Here is a 26,632-nt window from a genome sequence, read left to right on the forward strand (position 1 = left end):
GCGCAGTTGCGGCATTTACAGGGACGACCGAACTAAATTTTTATTATTGCACGATATAACATCATTTGATATGCTCAAAAACATTAAAAATAAACATGAAATCAAAAATTGAAAACAAAGTTTTCGTGTTTTAAATCACTGAGCACTGATTAGCCATGCAGCGACAGCAGGGTGGTCAGAATAAATTTATCCATCAAAATATTTCATTCATTTAATTTTTGCTATTTACCGAATTCACCTTCAAAGACTAAACAAAAATATCAACAATTTTTTTTTTGCTATTTTCTACGAAGCATTCAATAAAAAATGCTTATTATTTTGCATTTTGACGCTTCCATTCAGCAAAGAATAGTTCTTGTGAAATACGTCCAGTTCCGGTCCGAGTCGTACAAATCGGCTACATGAGCGATCCGTTCCAAATACGTACTACGCTAATTCGCATCAGCTCCCCTAGAACTTATTCACGGCACCGACTACATGAGCAAATTCGTTTTAGTGACGTCAAACGGATCTAGTTTGGCTCTCGGCCCGATGCGCATTACAAACGGAATAGCATACAAATGTGGCGCATTTCCGTAGCAATAGAGGTGACTGAATTAAAAATTTATTCTCTTATGTCTTTTTTGCATTTAATCTGCTCAGATCATTCTCAATTAACTTAACAAAAAAAAGTTGAACATAAAGTTGTCTTGCTTTGACTCATTGGGCACTTGCCTCTCTTGATTCGTCTGTAGTGCTGTCAGAAAAATGTTTCAACTGAAAGTACTTAGATTTTTACTTTTTGGTTTTCACGATATTTATTTTTGAAAACTTGACAAAATACCAACATAATTTTTTAATAATTATTTCAAAAGAAGAAAATGAAAAATGTACCTATAATTTTGCATTTTAATGTTTCTTTTTGGGAAGAAATAGTTCCTGTAATACGTATCTTGGTCCTATTCGCTCCTAAGCCTGTTTCTCAGCGGATTTTGTTCGGACCGCCGATTCGTATTAGCAGGTGGATACATGAGTCGGTAGTACGCTCCTGATTCGCATTAGCGGTGAATCCGATCGTGATACGTATTTGCTTTGCTCATGTAACCGCGGATCGGATCGCCGATTCGTACTAGCAGGTGGCTACATGAGTCGGTAATGCGTTCCTAATTCGAATTAGCGGCTAAATACGTATTTACTGTGCTCATGTAACCCCGATCTATGACGGGCGGCATCAAGGGCGGCATTTTCGTATTTTCTGACGAATTGGAGGGATATTGTGGTCGCGTTCCGCATTATTCAAGTCACGTCCCTATAGTTGAAATGGAGCAGAAATAGATCCCAGGACCTCAAGGAATCTTCAACACATTCTAGGTAAGTCGTTTTTTTTTTTACTCCAGAGGTTTGTATGCCCACCGATGTGTGGGACGACGGTGAAAACAGGGCGCCTGGGGCGGTTTAATCAAGGTTCGTGAAATTCACACGTGATGTTTTACATGTAGAAGGCCCATGAAGGGGGAGAACTTCCAAATGTCACGTGACTAATATGCCCTCCGGCGCCCTGTTTTCACCGGCGTCCGATGTGGGACGACGGTGAAAACAGGGCGCCTGGGGCGGTTTAATCAAGGTTCGTGAAATTCACACGTGATGTTTTACATGTAGAAGGCCCATGAAGGGGGAGAACTTCCAAATGTCACGTGACTAATATGCCCTCCGGCGCCCTGTTTTCACCGGCGTCCGATGTGTGGAAAGTTCAATTGTACATTTGTGGCGCACATAGCTATTTTTGCTCACTCACTGAAATAGTGATTTTAAAAAAAAGCCCAAGGAGCAGGTGGATTTTGGGTGTGTTATCGTGGTGGATTATATTTGGGATTAGGTTTGGGACAGGTGGGATTTTTGAAATTTCTTCAAGATACACATATAGGGCCCTAACGTGGGTATTCGGCACTGCGCTGCTTTGCCGCAAGAACTATTACGGCGTCATTATTCATAGTTGAATAGCAACTGTTAGATATCATCCTTGATTTACTCGACCTTGGCCAGCTTTGCGCAAGTAATTGCCGCCAGTGTTGCCAGGTCTAGAGGTAAACCTCCAGATCTAGAGGTTTTAGGGGAGCGTTTCGGGGCTCCTGGAGGTTTTTGAAAAATGCCGGATTCTAGAGGGTTTTCTAGAGGTAATCTGAAAATTCGAGAAAAGACAATTAGCATCAAGGTCTCTTGAGAACTATTTAGGTACTTAATTTCATGTTATTATCTTTAAGTATTGCATGCTTAAACACACTTTTTTACAGATTGATGGAAACGATAAGCCTACTTTTGGCTTGTTCACTATTGAGGCTCGATCTGGCCGCCGGCTGCAGCTAAAAGTTCTCGATATACCTACCGTGGGCACCAAGGCTATGTAAACCTGAGGGGTGTTCACGGGCACCGCACACTGCTGCGTGCGGTGTGTGCGGTGCGTCCAGCAGGCGTGGGGGTAGGGGATGGGTAGGCGGCTCTGACGTCACGGCTGCGTGCGGTGGACGGTCCGCTGTGGCCAGTCCCGACCGGCTACAGCGATCGCTGTGTGCGGTGACGGAAGGCTGACGTAGGGACGAAGTGGGCGGAGCTTCGAGGCTGTGTGCGGTCCGACCGCACACAGGGCCCGTGAACAGCCCTCTGGTGCCCACGGTGGGCACCAAGTCCACCAAGTTATGTGGACAAGTGCGAAGGCATGCGAAGGATGAGTGAATTATCTTGATTGGGGATACAACCGGGTGTTTCCAAGCCCGCTGCCAGCTGCTGCCAGCGCGCTGACGTCACACTTTGGGTCTGTTCCAGTCGCACTTCCTAACACATCTAAACCCCTCCAAGGGCAAGATAGAGGAGGTTGGAGCAGCTCCTTTGATTTGTAGGGGCTAGAGCTGACACTGGAAGAGGGAAGCAATCTTGGAGGAGTTTAGAGGTGTTAGGAAGTGCGACTGGAACAGACCCTTTCGTAGTGTTGGAGCAATGGGCTTGATGATGTCATCTCGCGCTAGCAGCGGATGGCAGCGTGCTTTGAAACGGCACCACGGTTTGTGATACGAAGGTAGGTATGGAGGTATATATACTTTATAATCAGCGGCAATGGAACAGAGGTTTCTAGAGGTTTTTACAACATTTTCTGGAGGTATTGGCATCACTCGACCTGGCAACACTGATTGCCGCCCGGCACATTGCGCTAGTGTGGAGTGCGGTGGCGGTTTGCGGTAACTAAGTATTTCATAGGTGCTTTGATACTTGATTCCAGAATGAATAACTATCAGATATGAAATCAGGAGGTCAAAATACATCGTATAGTGTGCTTCTCATAATCAGTTCGCCACTCTGACCTAATACCCTTAAGGCCTGGCTACACTATGCGTTTTCTTCGTGCGTTTTTTGCGTGTTTGCTTGTTTTGCGTGATATCGTTCTAGAAAAAAGAACGATATTACGTTTTTGTGATGTTTTTCATCTTAAATTTTAGTTACATAAGAGTTATATTAGCTTTTGTATATAACCAAAGTAAAAATTATATTGTTTATAACTTTTTTCCTAGAACGATATGACGCAAAACACGCAAACCTGCAAAAACGCACGCAGAAAACGCATAGTGTAGCCAGGCCTTTAGGTGTTTAAAAATATTTCAGCTGGGTCTCAATCTTTTAGCGGGTCGGTAGTCACTCTCACCTGAAAACTTAACCAGTCATTGGAAAAAGTATTTGATGATGTGAAAAATATTATCCCCTAGCAAAGGAAATATGCCACGCTCATCAAATAAGTTTTTTTTTTTAGTTCTGTGATTTTGTATGCCTTAAATGATAAGAGAAAATGAATAATTCAAAGGAAATTTTAAAAATATTTTCAGTTAGGAAGAGCTATATTCTATCTTTGGTGGAGGCTAAAAAGTGTTTGCCATGGTCACTGAAGCTTATTGCACGCTGGCCAATCATATTGCATAGTTCATAACCAACTCCAGCTGCATGCTGGTTGGCTGAGTTTGGCCTCTGCAACAGGTGGCTGCATTCTTGGCATTCTTCTGCAAGTCACCACATTCCTGCACAAGGCATGTTTTACTTTTTAGAATGATGCATGGAATATCTTCCTAAGATGATCATTGGCCTGTAATAGCTCCTGATCTGTGCTAGTCTCAGCTCAAGCTACAAAACTGCTATTCCAGTTCGAAGCCCAGGTTTAGAGTGGTAAATTTCCTTAAACTTTGGTTACCTAATAGTTGGTCAGTATTTTCTCCATGTAAATACACAGCTATATTGAAAACTGAATGTCAGTTATGTACCCTCCACTTGACTTATGTAATGAATTTTGGGTAGGTAATGACCTTTTGATCATCACAGTTACCTGTTTATTTCTTGTGGAAGGTATTGAGTAGGCCAGGCGCCAGACATGCAGGGACATATCTAAAGGTCAAGGGAGTAAGACCCAGGAATATGTTTTACATCTTGCTCATTTGTTCTGAATGGTTTGCTTAGTTTTCCGGGTTGTCCTGGTTGTAATTGAACTAGAGTAGGTTCAAGCATAATCTGCAGTCAGTTTCTGAATTAGCCTTTCTGCTTGAAGATTTGCAAGCCTGTGTTGCTCATAATCTCAATCCCACATTTTAGCTCAGAGGCATGCAATATAAATGCACTTTTTAATGCACGATGTTGAAAAGAGTTTGGTCTTAACTTTACTTTACCTGAAATGTTTTATGTGGTCTGTGAATAAAGGTTGAGGTAATGGGTGAGCAAATCATGTATCTAAATGATGATCTACTAAATGGTCTAAATGAGATGTTTGTCTTCTTTTTTCAGATTCCTGAGCACAGAAATCATGGTTCTTGCAGCTGATGAGTTAACAAGTAAGTTTAGTTAATCATGCTTAAACAAATAGCAATATGAACGGATGAATCACAGAATCTCTGATCATTGTCCCTTCCAGAAACCCACTGCATCAATGTCGTAGACGGGGGTGATACGTTCCCCCGTTCTGGAACGCAGTTACAAATATTAGGAATGCAGGAATAGACTCGTTACATTTAAGAAAGCACAAGGAAGCTAGTAACTAACGATACATTAGTCAATTAGTTATTCGATCCCCCGATATAAATTAGTCCGTTATTCCTTTTTGTTAGTCTTTTTGGTTATCTGAGCGAATCAGCCCAGCACTTTACCGGCGCTCTGCTGAGGAGAGCGGGGGAGTGGGGTTGTTTGAACACCACCTTTAACCCGCGCCCCACTGGGGGGGGGGGGGAGCTATTGACAAGGTTCCTTTACTACTCAGGCTGGTTCACTAGGGAAATAAAGGCGCCGTGGTGACGTCATTAGAGGAAATCCTTCACGTTCAAATGAAGGGGTCATTTGAATTGCTGATTTTGGCTTGATATAGTACTATTTTTCAGTTTCAGCCCCATTTTTCGTAATAAGGCGAACTCATTGTTATATTGGTACAACTTTTGATGACACATAATCCTTGTTTTTTTTCTCCAGCTCGCTCGAAAGATGATGAAATTTGTATGCACGTCAGCACGTCTATGGGTGAAGGGAGATTCTGCCGCCGTGGTGACGTCACGGTAAAGGGATTCTGGAGCTCGTGATAGCCCCCTCCCGCTTTTCTGCAATAACTTCCAAACGGCTTGACGTATCGACGCCAAACTTTCAGTACCTTCGGCTGCAAAATATGAACTTCGTACTTCGTAGCTACCATAGGTCGGCCGGAAATGACGTCAGAGTGACGTCATGTTCGGCCGATTTCGACGCAAAACATTGAACCACGGCAATCCCCAAGAGCCTCAGTTTTTATGCTAGATCCAATATCTTTGCATGAGAGGACTCAGAATAGACTGCGCTATCAAACTGCTATCTCGGATTTTCAAAATTTTGAATGTTTTGAAAATTATAATTTATATATAATAAAATTCAAAATTTATATTTTTATATTTTTTTCCAAAACTTCTTGACTTTTCGAAAAAAACGGAATATATGTGATAGAACACATGCTTATGACTTACTCTAGCAAGTTTTAGCTAAATATCTTCAAAAATAGCCAAGTTATAAGCATTATTGCAAAAAAAAATCACAAATATAAATTTTTCAAATAAATTTTTTTTTCAGTACGTATTTGACATCGTACACCAATAAAAATAGCACCATCGTGTTCCTGAGCTAAAACTGCATCCAATAGACACCTTTTTTGTTGAAAAAATTGACTTCAAAATTTGACCTTTTTTGACCTGAAAGTGACCTGACCTAAGCTGAATCAAACTCAAAATGACCTCGAATGACACAAAGGACATGAAATTCCGAAATCTGTGGCCTAAATGGTATAGGTACCTAATATTTCCGTGACCTGTGATGACCTGACCCTGACCTGAAAATCGAAGTACAAGTTTGGTACCCTCAGGGTATCTAAAGCATCTGTTCACGAGTGTGTAAGCAAAAAATGAGCCTGATCTGACTTTTAAGACGGCAGCCAGAGCCCAAAATGTGAACAAGCCAAAATGCTAATAATTTTTACTTTGACCTGACCTGTGACGTCATCGGTGACGTCGAGGTCAATGAAATTAGGCTACGCTCGACAGTTTTCCGGGGCTATCAGACGCCGTTTGAATTTTAACGATCGGCCCAGTAGTTTCGGAGTTAGAAGGGGGGGGGGGCTATGAAGAGCCCCCCCCCCCCCCCCAGTAGGGCGCGTTATACGCAGACCCCAGTGGGGCGCGGGTTAACGTTCTTTTTTCGCGGCTATCTCAAAGACGGTGCTGCGTACCGCCGCCGTTTTTGGTACGTCTTACCATGCATCTTTTCTGTCCATACTGTAAGAGTTTTAGACCCAGCTCTTTAGAAGGCCAGGTTACATCAAATTACCTTACTTCAGAAAAAGTTACGATGTTGGTCATAGCTACATCGACTGAGCATTCGCTTTGAAATTCAAGCAATTAACAAGGCACGACAATATGTGTATAAAACGGAAAACCTATACCCACCTCGGAATTTTAAAATCGCTGACCTATGGTTCTGTCATTTTTGCGACTGTTCCATTATACGCAAGTCAAAGGAAGAAAAAAGAACTGTGTTTCTTTTAGACGAAAGTCATACTATACACTCAACATCGAATAACAGCTAAGCCTGATGAATTGAATTGGAAAATTGAACCCTTGGCCTCTCTTTACGCGCCTGGGGTCATCTCGGGCATGAAAGGTCTCCAGTACGTTTTCAAAAATAACTTTTGATAGAGGCGTGCTAAAGCGATAACAACTCATTGGATGTGTTCAGCTGGGGCATTCCACGATAGATCGTACCAGGCCCGTCACCCTCATATCTCAGATTTTAATGAAAATCGGTCCTAGGGGTAATCATAGGCCCGAAAGACGCCTGGCAAAATATCAGACTTCTCAGATCAAAACTTTTTGAGTTATATTGCATTGCATTTTTTTAACTTTGGTTTGTAACAGTGAGTTTGATGACCTATAACTCAAGAGCGGGCTAAGCAACCAACAAACGGTAAAGAACATTAAGCTTGCGATGAATCAAAAATTAATATTACTTTTTAAAAATTCCAAAGAAAAATTTTCAATGTTGAACAAAACCTTAATCCTTTTTCATTGGCTCTAATGACTTTTGGGACCAAAATTTTTCACATTTTTATTTTTTTTCCAAACTAAACTTCATGTCATTGCAAATCGACATGCAAAAAATTAGAAAGGTGTTCTTTCTTTAAGTTCCTCATTTTCCCGCAAACAAAATGGGTTTCGGAGGGGTTGATACGACCCCAGCACGCCGTTTCGCTTCTAATAGAGCTAGAGCCTCGCGGAAAAAAACGAGCGTGTGTGCCGTTACAAGTCGCAGCGATTGGTACCGTAAACGGGGGTGACTTTGCCATGTTTTCAACTTTAGACGCTTGTATTCTTTACGCTTCTTAACTTGTTGGGATGACTCTATGTTCAAAACACGGATGAAGATTAGCTCTTTTGGTTTTGCTATTATCGTATTTATATCTTGCCTAAAAATATAAATTTTGTAAGAAAATGAGTCGTGGCAAAGTTAAACTGAAAAAGGGGTGACTTTGCCACTATGTCAAAAAATGGTTTTTAACGCTTGCAAATAATTTTTAAGCATTTTTGTTCCATTGTATGGGGAAGGGCAACCATCTTTAATTGTTTAATTTGAAAAATGCAGCAATTCAAAGTTTCTTGCTCTTAAATGATGCACAAAAAAGGAGAGATACACTACTTTTATAATACATTATATTTGTTGAAAATTATTGACATTGATAGTAAATAGAAACTAAAATGAAACTGTAAATAGTAAATAGAACCTTTTTTGACCTGAAAGTGACCTGACCTAAGCTGAATCAAACTCAAAATGACCTCGAATGACACAAAGGACATGAAATTCCGAAATCTGTGGCCTAAATGAACCATAAAACATGTGTTACGTGACCGACGCATGATATACCTAATATTTCCGTGACCTGTGATGACCTGACCCTGACCTGAAAATCGAAGTACAAGTTTGGTACCATCAGGGTATCTAAAGCATCTGTTCACGAGTGTGTAAGCAAAAAATGAGCCTGATCTGACTTTTAAGACGGCAGCCAGAGCCCAAAATGTGAACAAGCCAAAATGCTAATAATTTTTACTTTGACCTGACCTGTGACGTCATCGGTGACCTCGAGGTCAATGAAATTAGGCTACGCTCGACAGTTTTTCCGGGGCTATCAGACGCCGTTTGAATTTTGACGATCGGCCCAGTAGTTTCGGAGTTAGAAGGGGGGGGGGGGGTCCGCGGCTGCAATGTTGCATTTTAATGTTTCATGTTTAGCTGTTACAACGGGCGCTTTTAAGGCTGAAACAGACTCTTTCCGCGTTCAGGAAATCGCATGCGAGAGCCTATTCAAATACATTGTAATTCTTCTCGCATCAATCGCTTGCGGGAGGTGCGTGCGATTGATGCGAGCGTGCTTCCATGTATTTGAATAGGCTCTTGCATGCGATTTCCTGACTGCGGAAAGAGTCTGTTTCAGGCTTTAGCTGCCCACTGATGGGTCAGTGATGGCCGATGGGCCAACTAAACCCACCAAACAGGCTGTCTCCGTTGGTTTAGTTGGCGGCTCGCTGTCTCGATGGGTTCGGTTGCCGGCTCGCTGTCTTTTTTTTTTAGCTAGTGTCTGTCGGTCTCAAAAGTGTATTAACTACTGACGATTTTGGTGTTAATTTCTTCTGTTGTAACGTAATAACGGACTAGGCTTCTTCAGCTACGTATTTTAGAGACAAATGGTTAGAGGAACCAGATACGAAAGTCTCAATTTAAGGAACGGGGGAACGAGTAAAAAAGCTGCAATTTTTAGAGATGGTGCCCATCTATGGGCACCATCCTATGGGTGTTGTGGGCACCATGCTATGGGTGTTGGCACCTATGGGTGTTGTGTGTGTGTGTTTGTGTGTGTGAAGTGTGTATGACAACCGCGCCAGCATTTTCAATTTAGTCGTCTCCTGTGTTCTATACTTGTATGACGAAAACATGTTATAGCCTCTTTTATAGAGGACATGTTTGATATGTTCAATAAATAAATAAATAAATAAATATGGTCGGCATAGCAGGGAACAGTATGTCGTATGTCGTTTTGTGTACAAGCTGAAACCTTGCCGTTGTTTGACTATTCCTGATAGTGTTGCATGCATTTGTGCTTCAATAATAGTTTTAGTTGCGAACGAGGAAGTGAGCGACTATATTTGTGGTTTGAGGGTATATCTTAGTTTGAGCGGCCCGGCTCCGTGACGTCAGCCATCACACTCACTATTTCCTCGTCACCAGAGCTTCGGCGTAAGAAGAAGGCAGCCCAAGCAAAGGGGAACTTGAAAGAGCAAGCAGATTATTGTAACAACATCGGAGTAATGCTTTTTAAAGCTGGCCGGCTAGACGAAGCTCTTGAGGAACACCAAGAGGAGCTGACGCTGTGTCAAACACTGCGCGACAGTATCGGTGAGTTGGAGGGGAACTTTTAAACTCTCCTTCAAGTGCCTTTGGTAGTGTACGCAGGACAGTCTTGCTGTTCTCGCTGCGTGTTTTTCTGTAGATTGTTTGTCGAGGGACGGGCGATTGCCGCCGCTGACGCCTGGAGCCCATTTTGGAACGAGCTGTTTGAGTCGATTTCTGATTAGTGGTATCGCTAGGTACTTGAAAGTTTGGCTACAAATATCTGTTCACACAAGGTCACCATTGTAAAATAGGTACCACTGGGGTCGTGTTGCACATGCGATTGCATTGTCTCAAGCCGTGTTTCCATTTTTTTTCCGAGACGAGGGCTCAGCCACTTCAGGGGCCTCATGGAACACTGTCTGTTCGCCCAGACGCCCCTCGTCGCTACCGGATTATTGCAAGATTCGAACAGACTAAGTGTCCATCCGATTTAGCTATCTCGTTGATTGATTCATAGACCTAGACTATCTATATTACTATTTGAGGAGGGTGCGTCTGTCCGTTACCGAGGTCCCGACTTGGTGGTGCTTTGCGTGGACTACAGGCCAGACCGTTGCATCTAGCCCGGTGAAATTTGCACAACTTATAGATCAAGGATGCGCGACGTGCCTTTGAGGGGTCTTAGCTCGATCGGATTGGTAGTGAGCGCGTGGCGCGTGCTCAAAAAGTGCAAATTCGCGTCATAGACTTTACATGTATAAATCGCCTTGCAAAATCGGGCGAAAATGGCCGAATTTGCCCGACATGGGTCCGATCCCCGTGCAATATCTCGGTAACCCTGGGCCCGATCGGCACGGGGAAAACAGCATCGTGTAGATAATTGAGCGGGCTGTCGAATGGTGTACGATGCAGAGGAAGGCACGTGCCACGTGCACCCGTTAGGGCACTTTTGTTGAAAAAATGCGGTTTTTGACGGATTTTGGAATTGATTTTATTTTTAGGTGACCGTTAAACAGAGCGAGTTGAAACAACGCCTGTGGGCAAGAGAAATGTACCGCCTCTCATGGGAAAATTGTGAATAGCTAATTGATCGACGCCAAGGTGGTACAAATCACGGGAGAAAATGGTGTGTGTCGATGATGTGCCACTTTATTATTCACACGGGTTTTGCTGTATAACCTGATACGTTTGGCAGTTGAAAATGGTACCGTTGGAAAGAGCATTCAATTCTGTCCAAGGCTCAATCTTCATTTTTACATTATAAGCAACAGTATTCTTAAAAAATGTAAATGTTCCAAACCATTACATTGTCATTTTCAGCGAAATTCATCGATGGCCCTCAAAAGACTTCACGCCAGTTTTCGAATCATTCTTAAGTAGAACGCATGATAATACGACAGGGGCACCTCGATGCGATGTATCTTTTTTGTTTTGGCCATCAAAAAGCATTCGAACGAAATGGATACCAACCAAATCGACACAGACCAACCCAATACCCACGGGTCACAAATAACCCTTCTTCGCGTTGCGGAGCACGCGGGTAACCCTAGTGTATACCATATATGTATACCTCGCACACATAGTATACCTCTGTATACATGGGCCTCTGAATAGACCTCGGTATACAATGGTCTATGGTTGATTTTGATACTGTCACGCGTGAGTCTGTGTCCAGGTGCGGGGGTGGCTCACCGTGGTCTGGGTGATGTGTTCTGCGAACTTGGCCAGCTGGACGAGGCGCTGCGACACCATCTGCTCTTTCTGGAGGCGGCCGAGCGACAGCGGGACCTAGTGGAGATTCAGCGAGCCACGGCCACCGTGGGCCGCACTTACCTCATGCAGGTAACGCATTGCCGCACCTACCTCCTGTAACACACAGTAAGTGGGCCTTACCTACCTCCTGCAGGTAACGCATTGTCGCACCCAGGGCAGAGTCGTCGCACCTATAGTTCGTTTTTTTTCAAAAGGATGCTGGCTCAAAGTTCAATATCGAAGCTCTCACGTGAGTTTTGGCAGCTTCAGTGTTTGGCCAAGAATTTTTTACCGAAAAATAGTCGATTTCAAATTGTACACGGTAAGTAGCTGGAAATTGTTTCTTAAAAATGAACATACTATGATGACGTCACTAGTGGCAGCAGGCACCCAAATGTCCGTGCAATGGGACAAGTGTCAACGAATTTGGGTGAAACCTCGTTTTTCACTGTTGCCGAGCTTATAATCGAGTAAGCGGTTCCGTCCATGATAGTTATACGTTACATTGCAATACATGTTCGACAGCATGACGTCACCACTATTCTCATATCTGGTTCCAAAACGCACATATGGAAATTATCGGGAAGAAATCACATGTTGAAATTAGTCGACGTTCGATTTTCTCAGGTTCAGTTTTTGCTCGTTTTGCTCGCTAAAACAGGTGCTTGTTCGAAAACCATACTTGGAGCCAGCGTCCTTTTGAAAAAAAAAAAAAACGAACTATATCTCCTGCAGGTAACACAACATGCACATTGCCGCACCTACTACCTGTAACACGGCGAGTGGCCGCACCTACCTCCTGCAGGTAACACAACATACACATCGTGCGTAACAATACAGGACGCGCCTTGCATACTTAACCCGCGCGGGGCTGGGGGGGGGGGGGGGGGGGAAATTTTACCCACCCTCGCGAATTTTTGCAATATCTCAGAAACGGCGGCGCTGCGCGCAAACTTTAAGTACCTTTTCTTACATCAATTTGACACGTTCCCTGAAAATTTGAGCGAAATCCGTCGGAAAATTTTTGAGACATTGACGTTTTAGTGACGTCATGTTCGCCATTTTCGCCTCAAAAACGGCAAAATTTCAAACGTCGCTATAGTTCGTTTTTCTTAAGTTCGACCCTCACTGTAAACATCTTTTTGGAAACAGCACGAGAATTGCTAGCTGAATTACTGAGAAAACTGGTTAGCGCACTTTATACTGGAGATATGAATTAGTATTTTCAAAATAAGTTTCTAACACCAATGATATACTGTTACGCTAAACGCCGTTGCGATTTATCAATTAAATTACTTATACTTTCTGACAATTGCTCGATCCTTGTGGGGCTGCAAATACCGAGCTGCGAGTCTGGGAAAAAGAAGCCAGGTAGAAATAATTTTGATACAATTGATCGTATGCGAAATCATTGTGCGCCAACGAGTTTTCTCAGTAATTCAGCTAGCAATTCTCGTGCTGTTTCCAAAAAGATGTTTACAGTGAGGGTCGAACTTAAGAAAAACGAACTATAACATCTTCATTTTTAACCCTCGCATGTGTAGGGGGGGGGGGGGGGGTCGGACGGACCTCCCCCCATGGTTTTTCGCGAATAACTCGCGTAAAATGCGGCCGATCGCGACGAAACTTTCAGTACCCTCGAATTGGTCAATTTTACACCTACTCTGAAAATTTCATGACCCTGACCCAAATGACCTTTGACCTGTGACCTCTTTTCCGAGACCATGTTTGGCCGGAATCGCGATTCCGCGTATGTCGGATCGCATTAGCCGCGCGTTTGCAAGCTTTTCGTGGTTTCAAACGTTCAAACATGTGATTTGCTGTTGCTCCCATGCATTAGGGTGGGTGTCAAGGTCACCTGAAGGTCAGGTCAGGTCATTGACCTTTGGTGACCTCGGGTGACCTCGGTTCACTTTTTTGAGTTTTACATGTTTCTAGGCTAGTTTTTGGAGCTGAATTCGAATTTAGCAACCATTTGAACATTTACGAAGTAGGGTAGGGTGGGGTAATTTGAACATGTGGGGCAATTTGAACATAGTGTGAAAAACACAAAATTACGGAAAATCCATAAGTGGCATGACAATAAGACCAATGAGGGAAATTATCGTAACTAAAAGGGCTATCATATGAACGGGGTTTAAAGTTTCAGGGAATGAAGGTGTTGACGCACACTGTAAAAAATCAATTTCGCAAGTAAAAACGCCTAAAAACACGTCATTGCAACTTCATTGCAGCGCAAAATGTTGCATTGCTAGCGCCTAATACGCAACGGCTTTTGTTGTACAATGACTTAATCAGTGCCTTCAATCCAAGAAATTGGCTTTTGAAACCTGTTTTTAAATATGGCAAAAAACTTTTAGCGTGGGGTAATTTGAACATAGTGTGAGAATTTCAATAAAGACATGGATAGCTCCGAAAAAAACAACGCTCCCAGTTTTTTTTTTGCCAATATTATGGACCCAAAGCAGTAACAGATTAGTGATGCCAGTTCTATAAAATTTACGTCTAATATCCGTCTAATGTCCGGCATTTTCGTTGATTTCCGTTCAAAAATGTTAAAGTCAGCCATTTGTCCAAATATGTCCGAAAATTACGCATTAATCAACACTCAAAACTGTCATTTAAATTGCTTTTAATGTAACTTTACCAGCCGAAAAGTGTTCATTATAATGAGAGCTTAACAAGCTTTCCATTCGCCAATCAATGCTATGCAAAATTGCTTTATAAAAAGCGCTGAAGTGTAGCAAGCCATCGTCCGATGTTGTCCAGTCTGCTACCTTTGTCCAACCAATTCCGAATTGGACATTGTACAAAATCAGAACTCCAAATGTCCAGGTTTCGATTGGCACCACTATAACAGATGCAGTAAGGTTGGGAGAGTTTTTATCGAACAAAAATGATAGACGTTCTGTTAATTGAAGAGAGGCGAATTCTGTCAACTGACCGGTGTGCAGCGTGCAGATATTGACACTCTGCAAGTGTTATTTTAGTTGTTGTGTTGATTTTTCAAGTGAAGGTATGTTTAGAATTGTTCTGACTATTTGTTTATGTGTCAAACAACATCGGTGCTGGCGAGACTATCATTTTTATGGTAGGCAAAGGCAGTATGTTCAAATTACCTCACGGTGGGGCAATTTGAACACACCGTGACTTGGTGGAGAAGTGAGGCTATGCTATTCAAGGTATGCTCGGCTCGTCTAAAAATGAGGCTTGCATGGTGAAAGCAAGTGACACTGTACTGAAGCAGTTTTTCTTCATCCGGGGTTGAGCTGGAATTTGGTACAACGGAGAAGACGTAAAAATATGTTCAAATTACCCCACACTACCCTAGTTTTGGTGCCTTCGTAACATGTTACGAAGCTGTCAGAGGCGGTGGACACGTACTACGAATACCCGTCACAACCCCTACCGGTTGACCTGACCTGACCTGACCCGACCTGGTCTAAATGCTTAAAGACATCATCTGTGATCAAAACTAACACGGTATTCGTGATCAGCACCCCGAAAAACCCCTTAGCAGCCACACTTTACGACTTTCTAATAGGTCCCGATTTTCCCGACTTCGGGTCATTGACCTGACCTGGAAGGTCAACCAATGACCTAGGACCTTAAAATTGGGTATCATCGGCTTCCTCTCGTCACGGGCAACACGCTCGTTTTTTCCGCGAAGCTCTAGCTCGATCAGGGGCCAAACGGCAAGGGGGGGGGTCCAACCGACCCCCCCCCCCTACACATTAGAAGCTGGCAAACGCCGCACACATGCGAGGGTTAAAGGAATCAAGATGTAACAAAAAAGGTTATACGTAATTCTACTTTGTCTACCAAATGGCTATCTCGTTTTTTTTTTGAAAATTTTGGATTTTGGCCCATATTTAAAAAAAAAACTGACTTTTTTGGGAAAAAATTATAAAATCCAAAATTTTGAGTGTATCGAAAAAACCGGAATATATGTCAGACAAGTGGTCCATGTGCACCTACATACCAATTTTTAGAAGAATGGGTTAAAAAATGTGGGAGTTATTCAAAATTTTTGACGTCACGACACACAAAAATTTTGAAAAAATGATTTTTTTGGACGTTCTAGACCTCGTACGGAAACAAAAATAGCACCATTCGACTCGCCGTGAAAAACTGCATCAGATAGACACCTTTTTAGGCCTTAACAACCAACTTCAAAATTTGACCTCACTTGACCTGACCTTGACCTGACCTCGACCTAAAATTCATCCAGAGGTGGTCCATATCACTTATTGAGTGTGCCTATTGAATTCTATGAGTAAAATGACCCATAAAACATGTGTCGCACATGCCCTTTTCTATACTTTGTTTTTGGTGACCTGACCTGACCTTGACCGTGACCTCTGAATGATATTGTATGCAACGAATATTGTCTTGGTAGCCTAAGAACACGTTTTGGGCAATCAGTCTCAGTCCATGACTCCATGCTTCGGCGACTACGGTGCAAGGCCGATACTGTAGAAACTTGCAATTTGTACGCTTGACCTGACCTTGACCTTGACCTCAAACTTTAAATTAAGTACATGTTTTTAGTTGTTCGTGCTGAGATCTTTCGATTGGCGTTTGAATTTTCCAAATCCGACCATTAGTTCGGGAGATAACAGGGGGGGGGGGATAAAATTTACCCCCCCCCCCCCCAGCCCCGCGCGGGTTTATAAATGCCTACGTTTGCTTTGGGCGCAGAGGTCTTTACTCCTAGAAGTATTTCTTCTACGTAATATTATGTACAGTTATTAGTTACATTTGATTTATAATTGATGCTTAGCTTCTTATCGCCATCCTAGGCCCTGGTGAAAGATTGTCTGAATGCGTGGTTTTCTTTCAACAGGCGGATAATACTTCATCAGGCGAAGAGTCCAAAAATGAGTATCGCAAACTCGCGAATAAGTTTTTGGAAAGGAGTCTTCAACTTGTGCCTAGGTGAGATCCCATCAACGTCTTTCACTCGTTCGTGCGCTCTTTCCATTTTCGGTAAACAATCACTGATTACTGGCATATTATAGCAGTATATCTATAGTTCGTTTTTCTTAAGTTTGCCCCTCACTGTAAACGTCTTTTTGAACACAGCACGAGAATTGCTAGCTGAATTACTGAGAAAACTGGTTGGCGCACATTGATTTCACCAGATTTCACAGACGATCAATTTTATCAAATTTGTTTACTATTTCACAGACTCATAGCTCGTATTTACCCATACCTATAGCTCCACAGTGATAGACAACTTCTCAGGAATTATGTCTGAACTAATTAATAAATTGCACGGCGTTTAACATTAACGTTACATCGTCGGTGTTCAAAACTTATTTTGAAAGTATTTTTCATATCTCCAATACAATGTGCGCCAACCAGTTTTCTCAGTAATTCAGCTAGCAATTCTCGTGCTGTGTTCAAAAAGACGTTTACAGTGAGGGGCAAACTTAAGAAAAACGAACTATAGTCTTGTCATGTAAAATCTGCTTTCGGCATTTAAAGGGACCCTCCCACCTTAACATTAGATTTGAGTTGAGATAGCCAAAGTGGGGTCCCTGGCTCACAATTACCGGTTTCGGCACTCACAACATCGAGAAATGCCTTAAATCGGAAATGTTGAATTTCAAAATTGCAGCATTTCGATTCAGAGGGGCTAATGCATAGGAATACCCCTCTGAATGTGTGACGTCAGCGCAGATATCTAACGATTTTTAAATCTTTTACTAAAACGTTTGGTAGCACGCGGTGGTATATGCTGCTTTGCGCGCAACAAATGCCGCATTTTCAAATAAAGTCGCTAGGCACAGCGGAGAACCCAATTTTCAAATAAAGTCGCTAGGCACAGCGGAGAACCCAAAAAGTAAACAAAAGTAAAAGTCTAATATCTTGAAAACCGGTGAATGTTTTTCGATGAAATTTGGTAGATATTCGTTTTCGCTCTTTCTGAACCGAGCGACATCACTTTCATGCCAATTCATTAACTTTTTTGAAGGTGGGAGGGTCCCTTTAAGAAAACACCGATTTGTGCGGGTTGTTTGAAATATATTTGAATTGCGGTGAATTCCTATTACATTGCGGTGGCGGTATTTTTCGTTTCTTTTCTTTTCATGTGAGTCCTGTATCTTTAAATGTTAAATATCCATTTGTCCTTCAATATTTGAAGATTCGTCACATTTGCGATATTTTCGATCAGTGAGTTAATTCGTTAGTACAAGACGTAAGTAAGCCGTCATCTGGACAATAAACCTGCAATAAGCGATTTTAGGCCGTATGACTGATACGTGCGCATTCATGGGCAGCGTTACGGGAATCTCCGAGCACGAAAGGGCGGAGATGACGGCTAGACTGCATTTGAACATGGGCATAGTCTGGGCTCAGTCCGGCGGACGCACAGACCAGGCCCGCGCCGCCTTTAGCAAGGTAGGACGAAAGGGTGGTTGTCAATCATGAATGGGCAGTGGTATAACTGCCTATTTACCCCGCTTATCATATGATGTAAAACCAGTAAAACGCCTTTTGGGGCGACCAACGGTCTGAACGGAGCGAGCGAGAGGGTGGACCCAAGATTACTTTACGGGCCTTGCACGTGCGAAATTGCGAGGGGATACCTTCAATCAGCTTGTGCACTGCACGGTTCACCCTACTAACCGGTTCCTAGCGATGTGCCAAATTTCAGTGCAATCGGTTCAGCCGTTCTCGAGATCTGGAATCGACTCCTGCACGTGTGCACGTGCAGCAGCACCCCAGCTGTGGCACATGGATATGCTTTGCCTAGTGGGTTCCTACCTACATGCCAACTTCCAGCTAAATCGGCCCAGTAGTTACCGAAATGTTGCAATTGTTACAAAACTTGACACCTCGTTTTGTAAGTGCCACGTGTAACACCCACATGCATCGGGAATAGTCCAATACATGGTAGAAGTAATGAAGCTACCCTACAAAAATTACTGCATGTAAATCGGTCAAGTGGTTGCTTAGATACAGGATACAAGCCTCGACCGGCCGCTCATACTCAGAAATTTCCGTTAATCTACGAAAGACTACGCTCGCTTCGCTCGCTCCGTAACGAAAGTGGCATAGCGCGTATGTAGGTATTCCTATTTTTTAATGTATCATCCTTCGCGGTTGTCACGTAAGGCAAATCATTTTCTGTTTATTACTCAGCGCACGTCTGTGCTCTGCTACATTCCCGCTAACCCGCGGGGTACCGGGCATGGCTACCCGAATTAGGCTACGCGTATCATTACATTTGTCGTGTGTGACAGGCGTTGGCGCTTACTGAGAGGCACGGCCTGCACGATACAGGCCGGCGCATCCACGTAAACCTGGCCCAGAGTTACCAGAACGCCGGCGACGTCCGCACTGCGCTGGGCCACCTGCGCATGGCGGTGCGACTCGCCGAAAAGTTGCAGGACAGAGCGACCGTGGCGGACGCCCTGCACAGCCTGGCCCAGGTATGCACCCTGTCTCGCATTTTTCTTGCATACGCGTATGATAATGGTACGTGTAACCCGTTCGACGTGATTTGCTTTTCGTTGTCAAATTAAATTTATTGAACATTCCCATTGGCGGCTCCTGAAGGAGTTGTGTGCGCTTTAGCGTATACCTGAGGTTCTTTACGAAAGTAAAGAATTATTGCTCAAATTGTCGGTAGTGATTTGTATGCATATTCCCCCTACAAAAGGATGTGGGACCGTCAGCTGTCATCTCAGTGACGTGTGATCCTTGCTCTTGTACGAGCCAACCATGTTATTGGACTTCGAGTCTGTTGATACAATGATCTCTCTGTCTCTGTCTCTGTCTCTGTCTGTCTCTGTCTCTGTCTGTTGTTTGTTGTTGTTTGTTTTGTTGGGTTAGGCCCTTTCGGTCTGACAAGACCATTGCAGAGCCGGAAGGATGATAGGAATTAGGGGGAGACATTGGTCTGGGCAGGCACCCTAGTGAGTCGCCGGGGCTGAGCCCGTCCAGAGGACAGGCCACCCAGCCCCAAGGCACTCACTGCACCCGGCTGCGGGGTGCGCTCCCTCGGGAGCAGCGGTGCCGCGCCAAGGGAGCAGCCCGCATGAGATGAAGTTGCCTGCCCAGCCCGGAAGGGGGTTGTGGCGTGGAGGAGAAGGATTTCAGTATCCTGAGGATAGAAGCACGGACAGGTGACTCTGTCTGTCTCTGTCTCTGTCTGTCTCTGTCTCTCTCTGTCTCTGTCTCTCTCTGTCTCTCTCTCTCTCTCTCTCTCTCTCTCTCTCTCTCTCTCTCTCTCTCTCTCTCTCTCTCTCTCTGTCTCTCTCTCTGTCTCTCTCTCTGTCTCTCTCTGTCTGTCTGTCTCTCTCTCTCTCTCTCTCTCTCTCTCTCTCTCTCTCTCTCTCTCTCTCTCTCTCTCTCTCTCCCTGTCTCTGTCTCTCTGTCTCTCTGTCTCTCTGTCTCTCTGTCTGTCTGTCTGTCTGTCTGTCTCTCTGTCTGTCTGTCTGTCTGTCTGTCTGTCTGTCTGTCTCTCTCTCTCTCTCTCTCTCTCTCTCTCTCTCTCTCTCTCTCTCTCTCTCTCTCTCTCTCCCTCTCTCTCTCTCTCTCTCTCTCTCTCTCTCTCTCTCTCTTTACAGGTGCACCTGTCTTTGGAAGAACTGGATGAAGCCTGCCGAACGTGGTACAAGGCCTACCGGCAGAGATCACCTCGAGACGCCGACCACAAACAGCACACCCGCTCCCTGCGCTACGGTAGGACTGTCCACCGGGGTGTCGACCGGCCACAGCGCTGTCCTCTTTGTCATCCTCAGGGCCCCGTCCCACCGACGGATGTGGTTATTTGGCTGTGGATGATGTTTGGTTGCCATGAACTGGCAGCCGTCACTAAACGTCAGAGCTGGGCAAGTGCGTTCCTTTAGTGCGTTCCTGCGTTCTTGCGTACGTACGCACCGCCTTTTTAGGAACGCAAGAACGCAGGAACGCACAGTTTTTCAAAGGAACGCAAGTAAGAGGAACGCACCACCCGAAATTTTGAAGCGTTCCTCATGGAGGGATGGAGTAATACCCTGATCACCAAGTCACCAAGACCCTCATGGACCAGTGGAAGAGGGCGATGGTGAACGTCCCCCTCAGCCACGACCTCTTCTCCAGCTTAGCTGCTGTGGAGAGGCTGTTTAGCTCAGCGGGAGCTGAGCACTACTTGCCAAATACAATACAGTACCTTTTTTGAATTGCGGAATAGTTCTTTTGATGCGCGCAGTCGTTTTTTGAGAAACGCAGTGTTTTTTTTGTGTCAAGTTATCGAGGGACGCACTACTATTTTGCGGTCCGCTTTAACCCGCTATTGACTGGGGGGGGGGGGGGGTTAACTCCCCACCCAAGCAGTTTTTGCGCTAGCAAAAAAAAAAAACGGTTGTTGTGCTCCCCAATTGTTGTCGCGGGCTATCCAATGGTACTTTATTTTTCTGTATCTCAAACGGGAGCTGAGTTAGCTGGGGCGGGGGGGGGGGGCGACCCCCCCCCTCCCCCGGTCAGTATTGTTTGGCTCTGGACCCCGGTCAATTTCGGATTAATAGTTTGGGACGCAGGAACGCAGGAACGCTAACGCACCGAGCGAAAAAAAAATTGAGGAACGCTATTCCAGGAACGCACTAACCGCGGCCGGAGGAACGCAGGAACGCTAACGCACTACCGAAAATCGAGGAACGCGCCCAGCCCTGCTAAACGTGTCATACGCAAACTCATTTTCGTAGGCTTATGGTAGTGCCATGCATCGATTGATTTATGTGAAAATCATTGACAATCATTGCGAGATATTTTCGTTACCTTTATTGACCGGAACACCGACAGCGCTGCGGCTCTGCCGGGCGGAGGGCGAGCTGGATGCCCTCTCGGAGGACGACTACCAGGCTCGCCGTGACCTGCACGAACACATGGCCGACAGCTTCTGCCAACTGAAGGCGTTCAGTCCGGCGCTGCGCCACTATGAGGCTCAGTTGGAGGTAAGGCAAGTACCGGTCAGTATTCCTAGTCGACAAGTCACTGTTACAATAGAATAGGTATTGCCCTTCTTCGGCAATGGGGACATTTCGGGTAAAGTTGCCGCTAACTGTTCCTCAGTGAGTTATTTGATCCGCTGCCGTTTATTGTGACTTTATATGGTTTGCTTTAGGCATAAATGAACGAACTTATCTGTTATGGCCGGGCAGTGATGTCATTTTACCCGCACAATTTTAGCATAAACACATGCTTGCGAAAAACTCTGCGACTTGCACGAAATACTGTCTTCTTTCAGTACGCCGAAAAACTCAACAGTCCTGAGTCTGCCAAGGCTGCAATATATGCCTCGCTAGCCCAGACTCACAAGGACCTTCACCAGTACGACCAGGCGAAACGCTGGTATGAGAAGGAGCTGGAGTCGCGGACAGGGAACGCCACTGAGGTGAGTTGATAGTGCGTGCTGTGATACTATTTGCAAATTGCACAGTGTGGTGCTCTTGAGTGTTGTCCCAAAGTTCATTGAAGAGTATGTGTTGAAGAGGAAGTGAGCTTACGCAATGGTTAGGTTACCGTGGCTTGTTTGCCTTAATATACTCCAATGGTCGGTTCTAGGACATGGGTAATGCCTGACATTAATTCATCAATTCTTTCGGGCAGATATGCAAGACTCTGATGAACCTGGCGAGTCTCGAGGAGGAGATGGGCGGCTCTGTCGGCTCCATCTGCGACTGGTACCGGCGGGCGGCCTCAGAGGCGGCTGTAGCCGGCCTGACGCGACTGCGCGCCTCTGCGCTGCGCGACCTGGCCGACACGTGCCGCGACCACGGTCTCACCGAGGACGAAGAGCGCGCCCGGCGAGACCTGGCGCTGGCGCTGCGGGCCGACAACCTGCACAGCTCCGAGGAGAGCGAGCGAGACGAGGAGCCCGGCAGCGAGGCGGAGAGCAGCGGCGCCGAGTCGCTCGACCAGGACATGCTGGACCTGCTCGTCTCTGAGACCGATCAACCGGAGCCACTGCAGCGGCAACGGCAGCGGCAGCGGCAGCGGCGCGGCGGCTCGCTCTGGCGCAACAACAAGGGCGAGACGCACCTGCACCTGGCCTGCATCCAGGGCAAGAGTCGTGAGGTGGAGCGTCTGCTGCGCTCCGGGCACCCGGTGAACGTACGCGACTTCTCCGGCTGGCTGCCGCTGCACGAGGCGGCCAACTTTGGTCACACGGCCATAGTGGCCCTCCTGCTGGAGCACGGCGCCCACGTTAACGACCCGGGCGGCCAGCACTGCGGCGGCGTGACCCCGCTGCACGACGCCGCCGGGAACGGGCACCTGGCAGTGGCCCGGCAGCTGCTGGCCGCCGGCGCCGACCCGGGAGCCGTCACTGAGGACGGGACCACGCCGCTCGAGTACCTGATGAACTACCGCGCTCAGAACCTGGCCGAGCTGGACGCCGAGCAACTGAATGATCTCAGAGTGCTGGAACATGAGATGAAGGAGATCCTGAGTTCGAAAGGGAAACCTATTCCGGACTCTCCTAGCTTACGTGTGTCACAGTCGGGCTCGTCTCAGTCGACGGAGTCACCGACTGTGGTGGAGGACAGCTCGGAAGTGACGCCGTCGCCGGCTGTGTCTGACGAGGACGATCAGCCGGCGGCGGACGTATACCGGCGGGCGATCCGCGGCGTGGGACGGTCGGCGGTGACGGCGCCAGCCACGGGCACCGTCCGGCGGCGGCAGCGTCCGTCCCCTGCCGGCCCCAAGCCCGGCCTGGTCTCCGAGGACCAGTACCAGTGGCTGGAGGAGGACGTGGCGACGGGCCGCCGCCGGCCGCGGCGTCGCCTCTCAGGGACCCTGGCGTCGGCCGGAACTCAGAGTGTGCGGCGCATCTCACCACCGCCGGACGAGGGCGTCCGTCCCATATCGCCTCTCCAAACCATAGACGACTATGACGAACCCCTGCAGCCGGATCAGCTTGGTTCGCCAGTCGGCACAGCCGCCGGAGAGAGCCAGCCGCCGCCACCGGAGCCGGATGCAGCTGTCAGGGACGGATTCTCAGCCGAACGCCGTCCTATGAAGCGTCGTCAGTCGCAGCTCACATTTACATTAACTCCGGGCGGCCGTGCGGACAGAGCGCCAAGTCCCGCTGTGTCTCCGTCTCCAGCGCCGCCGGCCAAGCAGCAGCGCGTGGCTTCTGAGGGCGCCGTTTGGTCGTCGGGCGCGCTGCGTGTGTGTGTGCAGGTGGAGCAGGACAGGCTGATGGTGCAGGTACCGGCGGCGGCGGCCGGCCGACCGCACACGGTCCAGTGGCTGGCAGAGCAGGCCTCCGACCGCTACTACAAACAGTTCCTGCTGCGGCCCCGGCTGGAGCTGCTGAAGGACGGCGCCCTGCTCGCCCCCGAGGACCCCGTGCAGGATGTGGTCGGCCGGCAGGAGGAGACACTCGGCAGCCGGGTGCTGGACTGGGAGCGGCCGCCGCTGACCGAGCGCTACAGCTCAGTCTGCGCCCAGCTGGGCCAGCCGCCACTGGCCACTGTCTCGGCGCGGCTGGCAGTGGGACAGACCAGCGGCCGACTCAATCTGGCTGAGCTGCGGCTCAACACGGCCCGTCTGCAGCCCGTCCTCCGCGCCATACAGCGCTACGGCTGCATCACACACCTCCTGCTGGCCGGTAACCCGCTGCGGGACGCCGGCGCGCGCGAGCTGGCCGCGGCGCTGCCGCACCTCTCCGCGCTGCACACGCTCGACCTGAGCGGCGTGCAGATCGGCGCCGGCGGCCTGTCGTACCTGGCGACCGCCGCCAGCGAGCAGCGGGCGCTGGAGCAGTGCACCACGCTGCAGCTCGCCTATAACCTGTTCTCGGACGTATCGTCCGCGAGCCACCTCGCCGCGCTGGTGTCCACCCTGCCGCGGCTGGCCAGCCTGGACCTGACCTCGTGTCAGCTGACGGAGCGACACCTGAGCGCCGCCGGCCGCGCGCTCTGTGACGCGCTGTCCGGCAGCCACCTGACCCACCTGCGGCTCTCTCACAACAGCGTGTCGCCAGAGGGCACCGAGCTGCTACTGCGCGCGCTGCGGCCGCAGTGGCTGCTCAGCCTGGCGCTGGCCGGCTGGCGCGGGGTGGCTGCCACCCTGCAGGGCTACACGCTCCGGGACGGCGACTGTTGTCTGCAGGAGCTGGACCTGCGCCACTGCCGACTGACAGACCAGGAGGCCGAGCAGCTGGCCAGGTGAGTGTCCTGACGAGCAGCAGTCTGAGTTGCTGGTCAGCCCCTAACTGTGCACGCCCCCCCCCCCTCCCAAACCCCTTATAACAAGCGGCCCGTAACAGCTGACGTGTAGTTGAGCTTCCAAACCGCTAGGTGGTTTTGTTTGTTGGCAATTTTTGAATGCGTAATCATGAAAAAACGTACTGAATTGGCATACCATCAGCATATTACGGACTAAATGTTCAAAGTTTTGCATTCATTGACAACTTTCACCGTGTATGTATGGTCATCTACATTCGCATTGCACTTGGTACTTACTACTTACTGTGTATATTGTATCACATACATCAGTGCGGTGTATGTCAGAAGAAGCCATCGTTATTCCTCCGGTGACGGTTGCGATGTGTTTCAGCGCGCTGTCGGGCTGCCGGCACCTGGTCCGTCTGGACCTATCTCACAACGGAGCGCTGGGCCGGCGCGGCCGGTCGGCGCTGGAGGCGGCCGGCTGTCCGCTGGTGGAGCCGGGCCGGGCCGGCTGACCGCCTGACGGCCAGAGCTGGGCCTCACCCGCCGCCACTGCCCCGACCTCTTCGTGTCGGCCGCGCTGCACCGAGACGCTGCCTGGCCGGACGGACCCTCAGCGACAGTGAAGCAAGGCGCTCTGGACGCGTAAATGACAGTTAGTATTCACAGCTCTGATGGACGTTCGTAGGCAAAGAGCCAGTCTGTTGCATTTTTTAAAAACAAATATGTGATAACGAGGGAATAAAGGCATTCATTCACAACTATGCTAGTGAGAGATAATTGCACATGGGTATCATGACAAAATACAAGGTTGAATTGTAACATTGCCTTTGTAAGCCAGTAAAACTGAGGTCCCCTTTAGTGCTGTGCGTAGATTACTAAACACACTGAGAAGGAAAACCAGAGGCAGCGAAAATGTACCTACCGCGTAGGTGCGATCCGTTAAAAGGATGCGAAAAAAAAATCCTATAAACTAAAGCGACTGTCAAACGAGGTTCGTTGGGTCTAATAAGTTGTTCGCTCTGCTAATATTCTGATATAATTAATAGAAATGCCCATATTCACTTTTGCTCTTTTTCGCGTTTCGACACCGTGCAGTTTCGGCAGAACTTGTTTTAGGACGTCGACTACCGTGCTGTTTTGACATACGGCGCTGACGTATAAGTGCACAAGCACAACGTATCTGAAACAAATTTGGCTCACTTGTCGGGGAAAGGATTTTTCATAGGCGATGGTGGTGAAATATGCACGTGCTCCGCCTGGTTTTGTCTTACATCTTTTCAAGGACATTTCACGCAATTTCACGGCCATTTTTGCATTTTATTTAGGGTTTATACAAAAAGGGAGCGATAAATTAAAGGGGCAGTTTAATGGGAATTTAACTGCCACCTTTCTCTTAGCCTTTGCATTGAAAGGTTGACAGTAAAACATTGCATTTGTTTTTACTCACATCCTTATGCTGCAAGCGGATGGTTACTAGCATACGTTTACGCTTAAATATTGATTAAAATCCAATGGCTGATTCAATTTGATGTCGTTTGATATGAAGCTTTATGTCAAAGTCCCTTCAAGATAATCTGTTCAATCAATTAGTTACTAGTTAGTCGTTTACCTCCGCCGGTTCTAATTGCGGAGAGCGATGGCTCCGGCACCGGCAGAACTTCACGAGGATTTCAAAAACCGGATGCGCGAAGATGCTGAAAAGTTAGTGCTTGAAGTATTTCCACAACGAGTGGTCACATTTGATGAGGTTCTCCAGTCCTCATTTTCACTTCAGAGTTTCTCGCAAGACCTGGAATCGACCACTGAATCAGCGG

At 47.0% G+C, this 26,632-nt stretch overlaps 1 protein-coding gene across 1 annotated transcript; it reads left to right on the plus strand.

Moving 5' to 3' along the window:
- Window positions 1-1,193: 1,193 nt before the first annotated feature.
- Window positions 1,194-25,640, plus strand: LOC122384737 (tonsoku-like protein). Its single transcript, XM_043372443.1, has 12 exons — window positions 1,194-1,350; window positions 4,792-4,838; window positions 9,790-9,957; window positions 11,570-11,736; window positions 16,493-16,584; window positions 17,934-18,054; window positions 18,900-19,088; window positions 20,229-20,343; window positions 21,442-21,593; window positions 21,887-22,033; window positions 22,249-24,812; window positions 25,204-25,640. The coding sequence occupies exons 2-12, from the start codon at window positions 4,811-4,813 to the stop codon at window positions 25,328-25,330; spliced, it is 3,870 nt and encodes a 1,289-aa protein (XP_043228378.1). The 5' UTR covers window positions 1,194-1,350; window positions 4,792-4,810; the 3' UTR covers window positions 25,331-25,640.
- Window positions 25,641-26,632: the final 992 nt, after the last annotated feature.

Source organism: Amphibalanus amphitrite, unplaced genomic scaffold (genome assembly GCF_019059575.1).
Source record: "Amphibalanus amphitrite isolate SeventyFive unplaced genomic scaffold, NRLGWU_Aamphi_draft 000014F_arrow, whole genome shotgun sequence".
Lineage (NCBI taxonomy): Eukaryota > Metazoa > Arthropoda > Thecostraca > Balanomorpha > Balanidae > Amphibalanus > Amphibalanus amphitrite.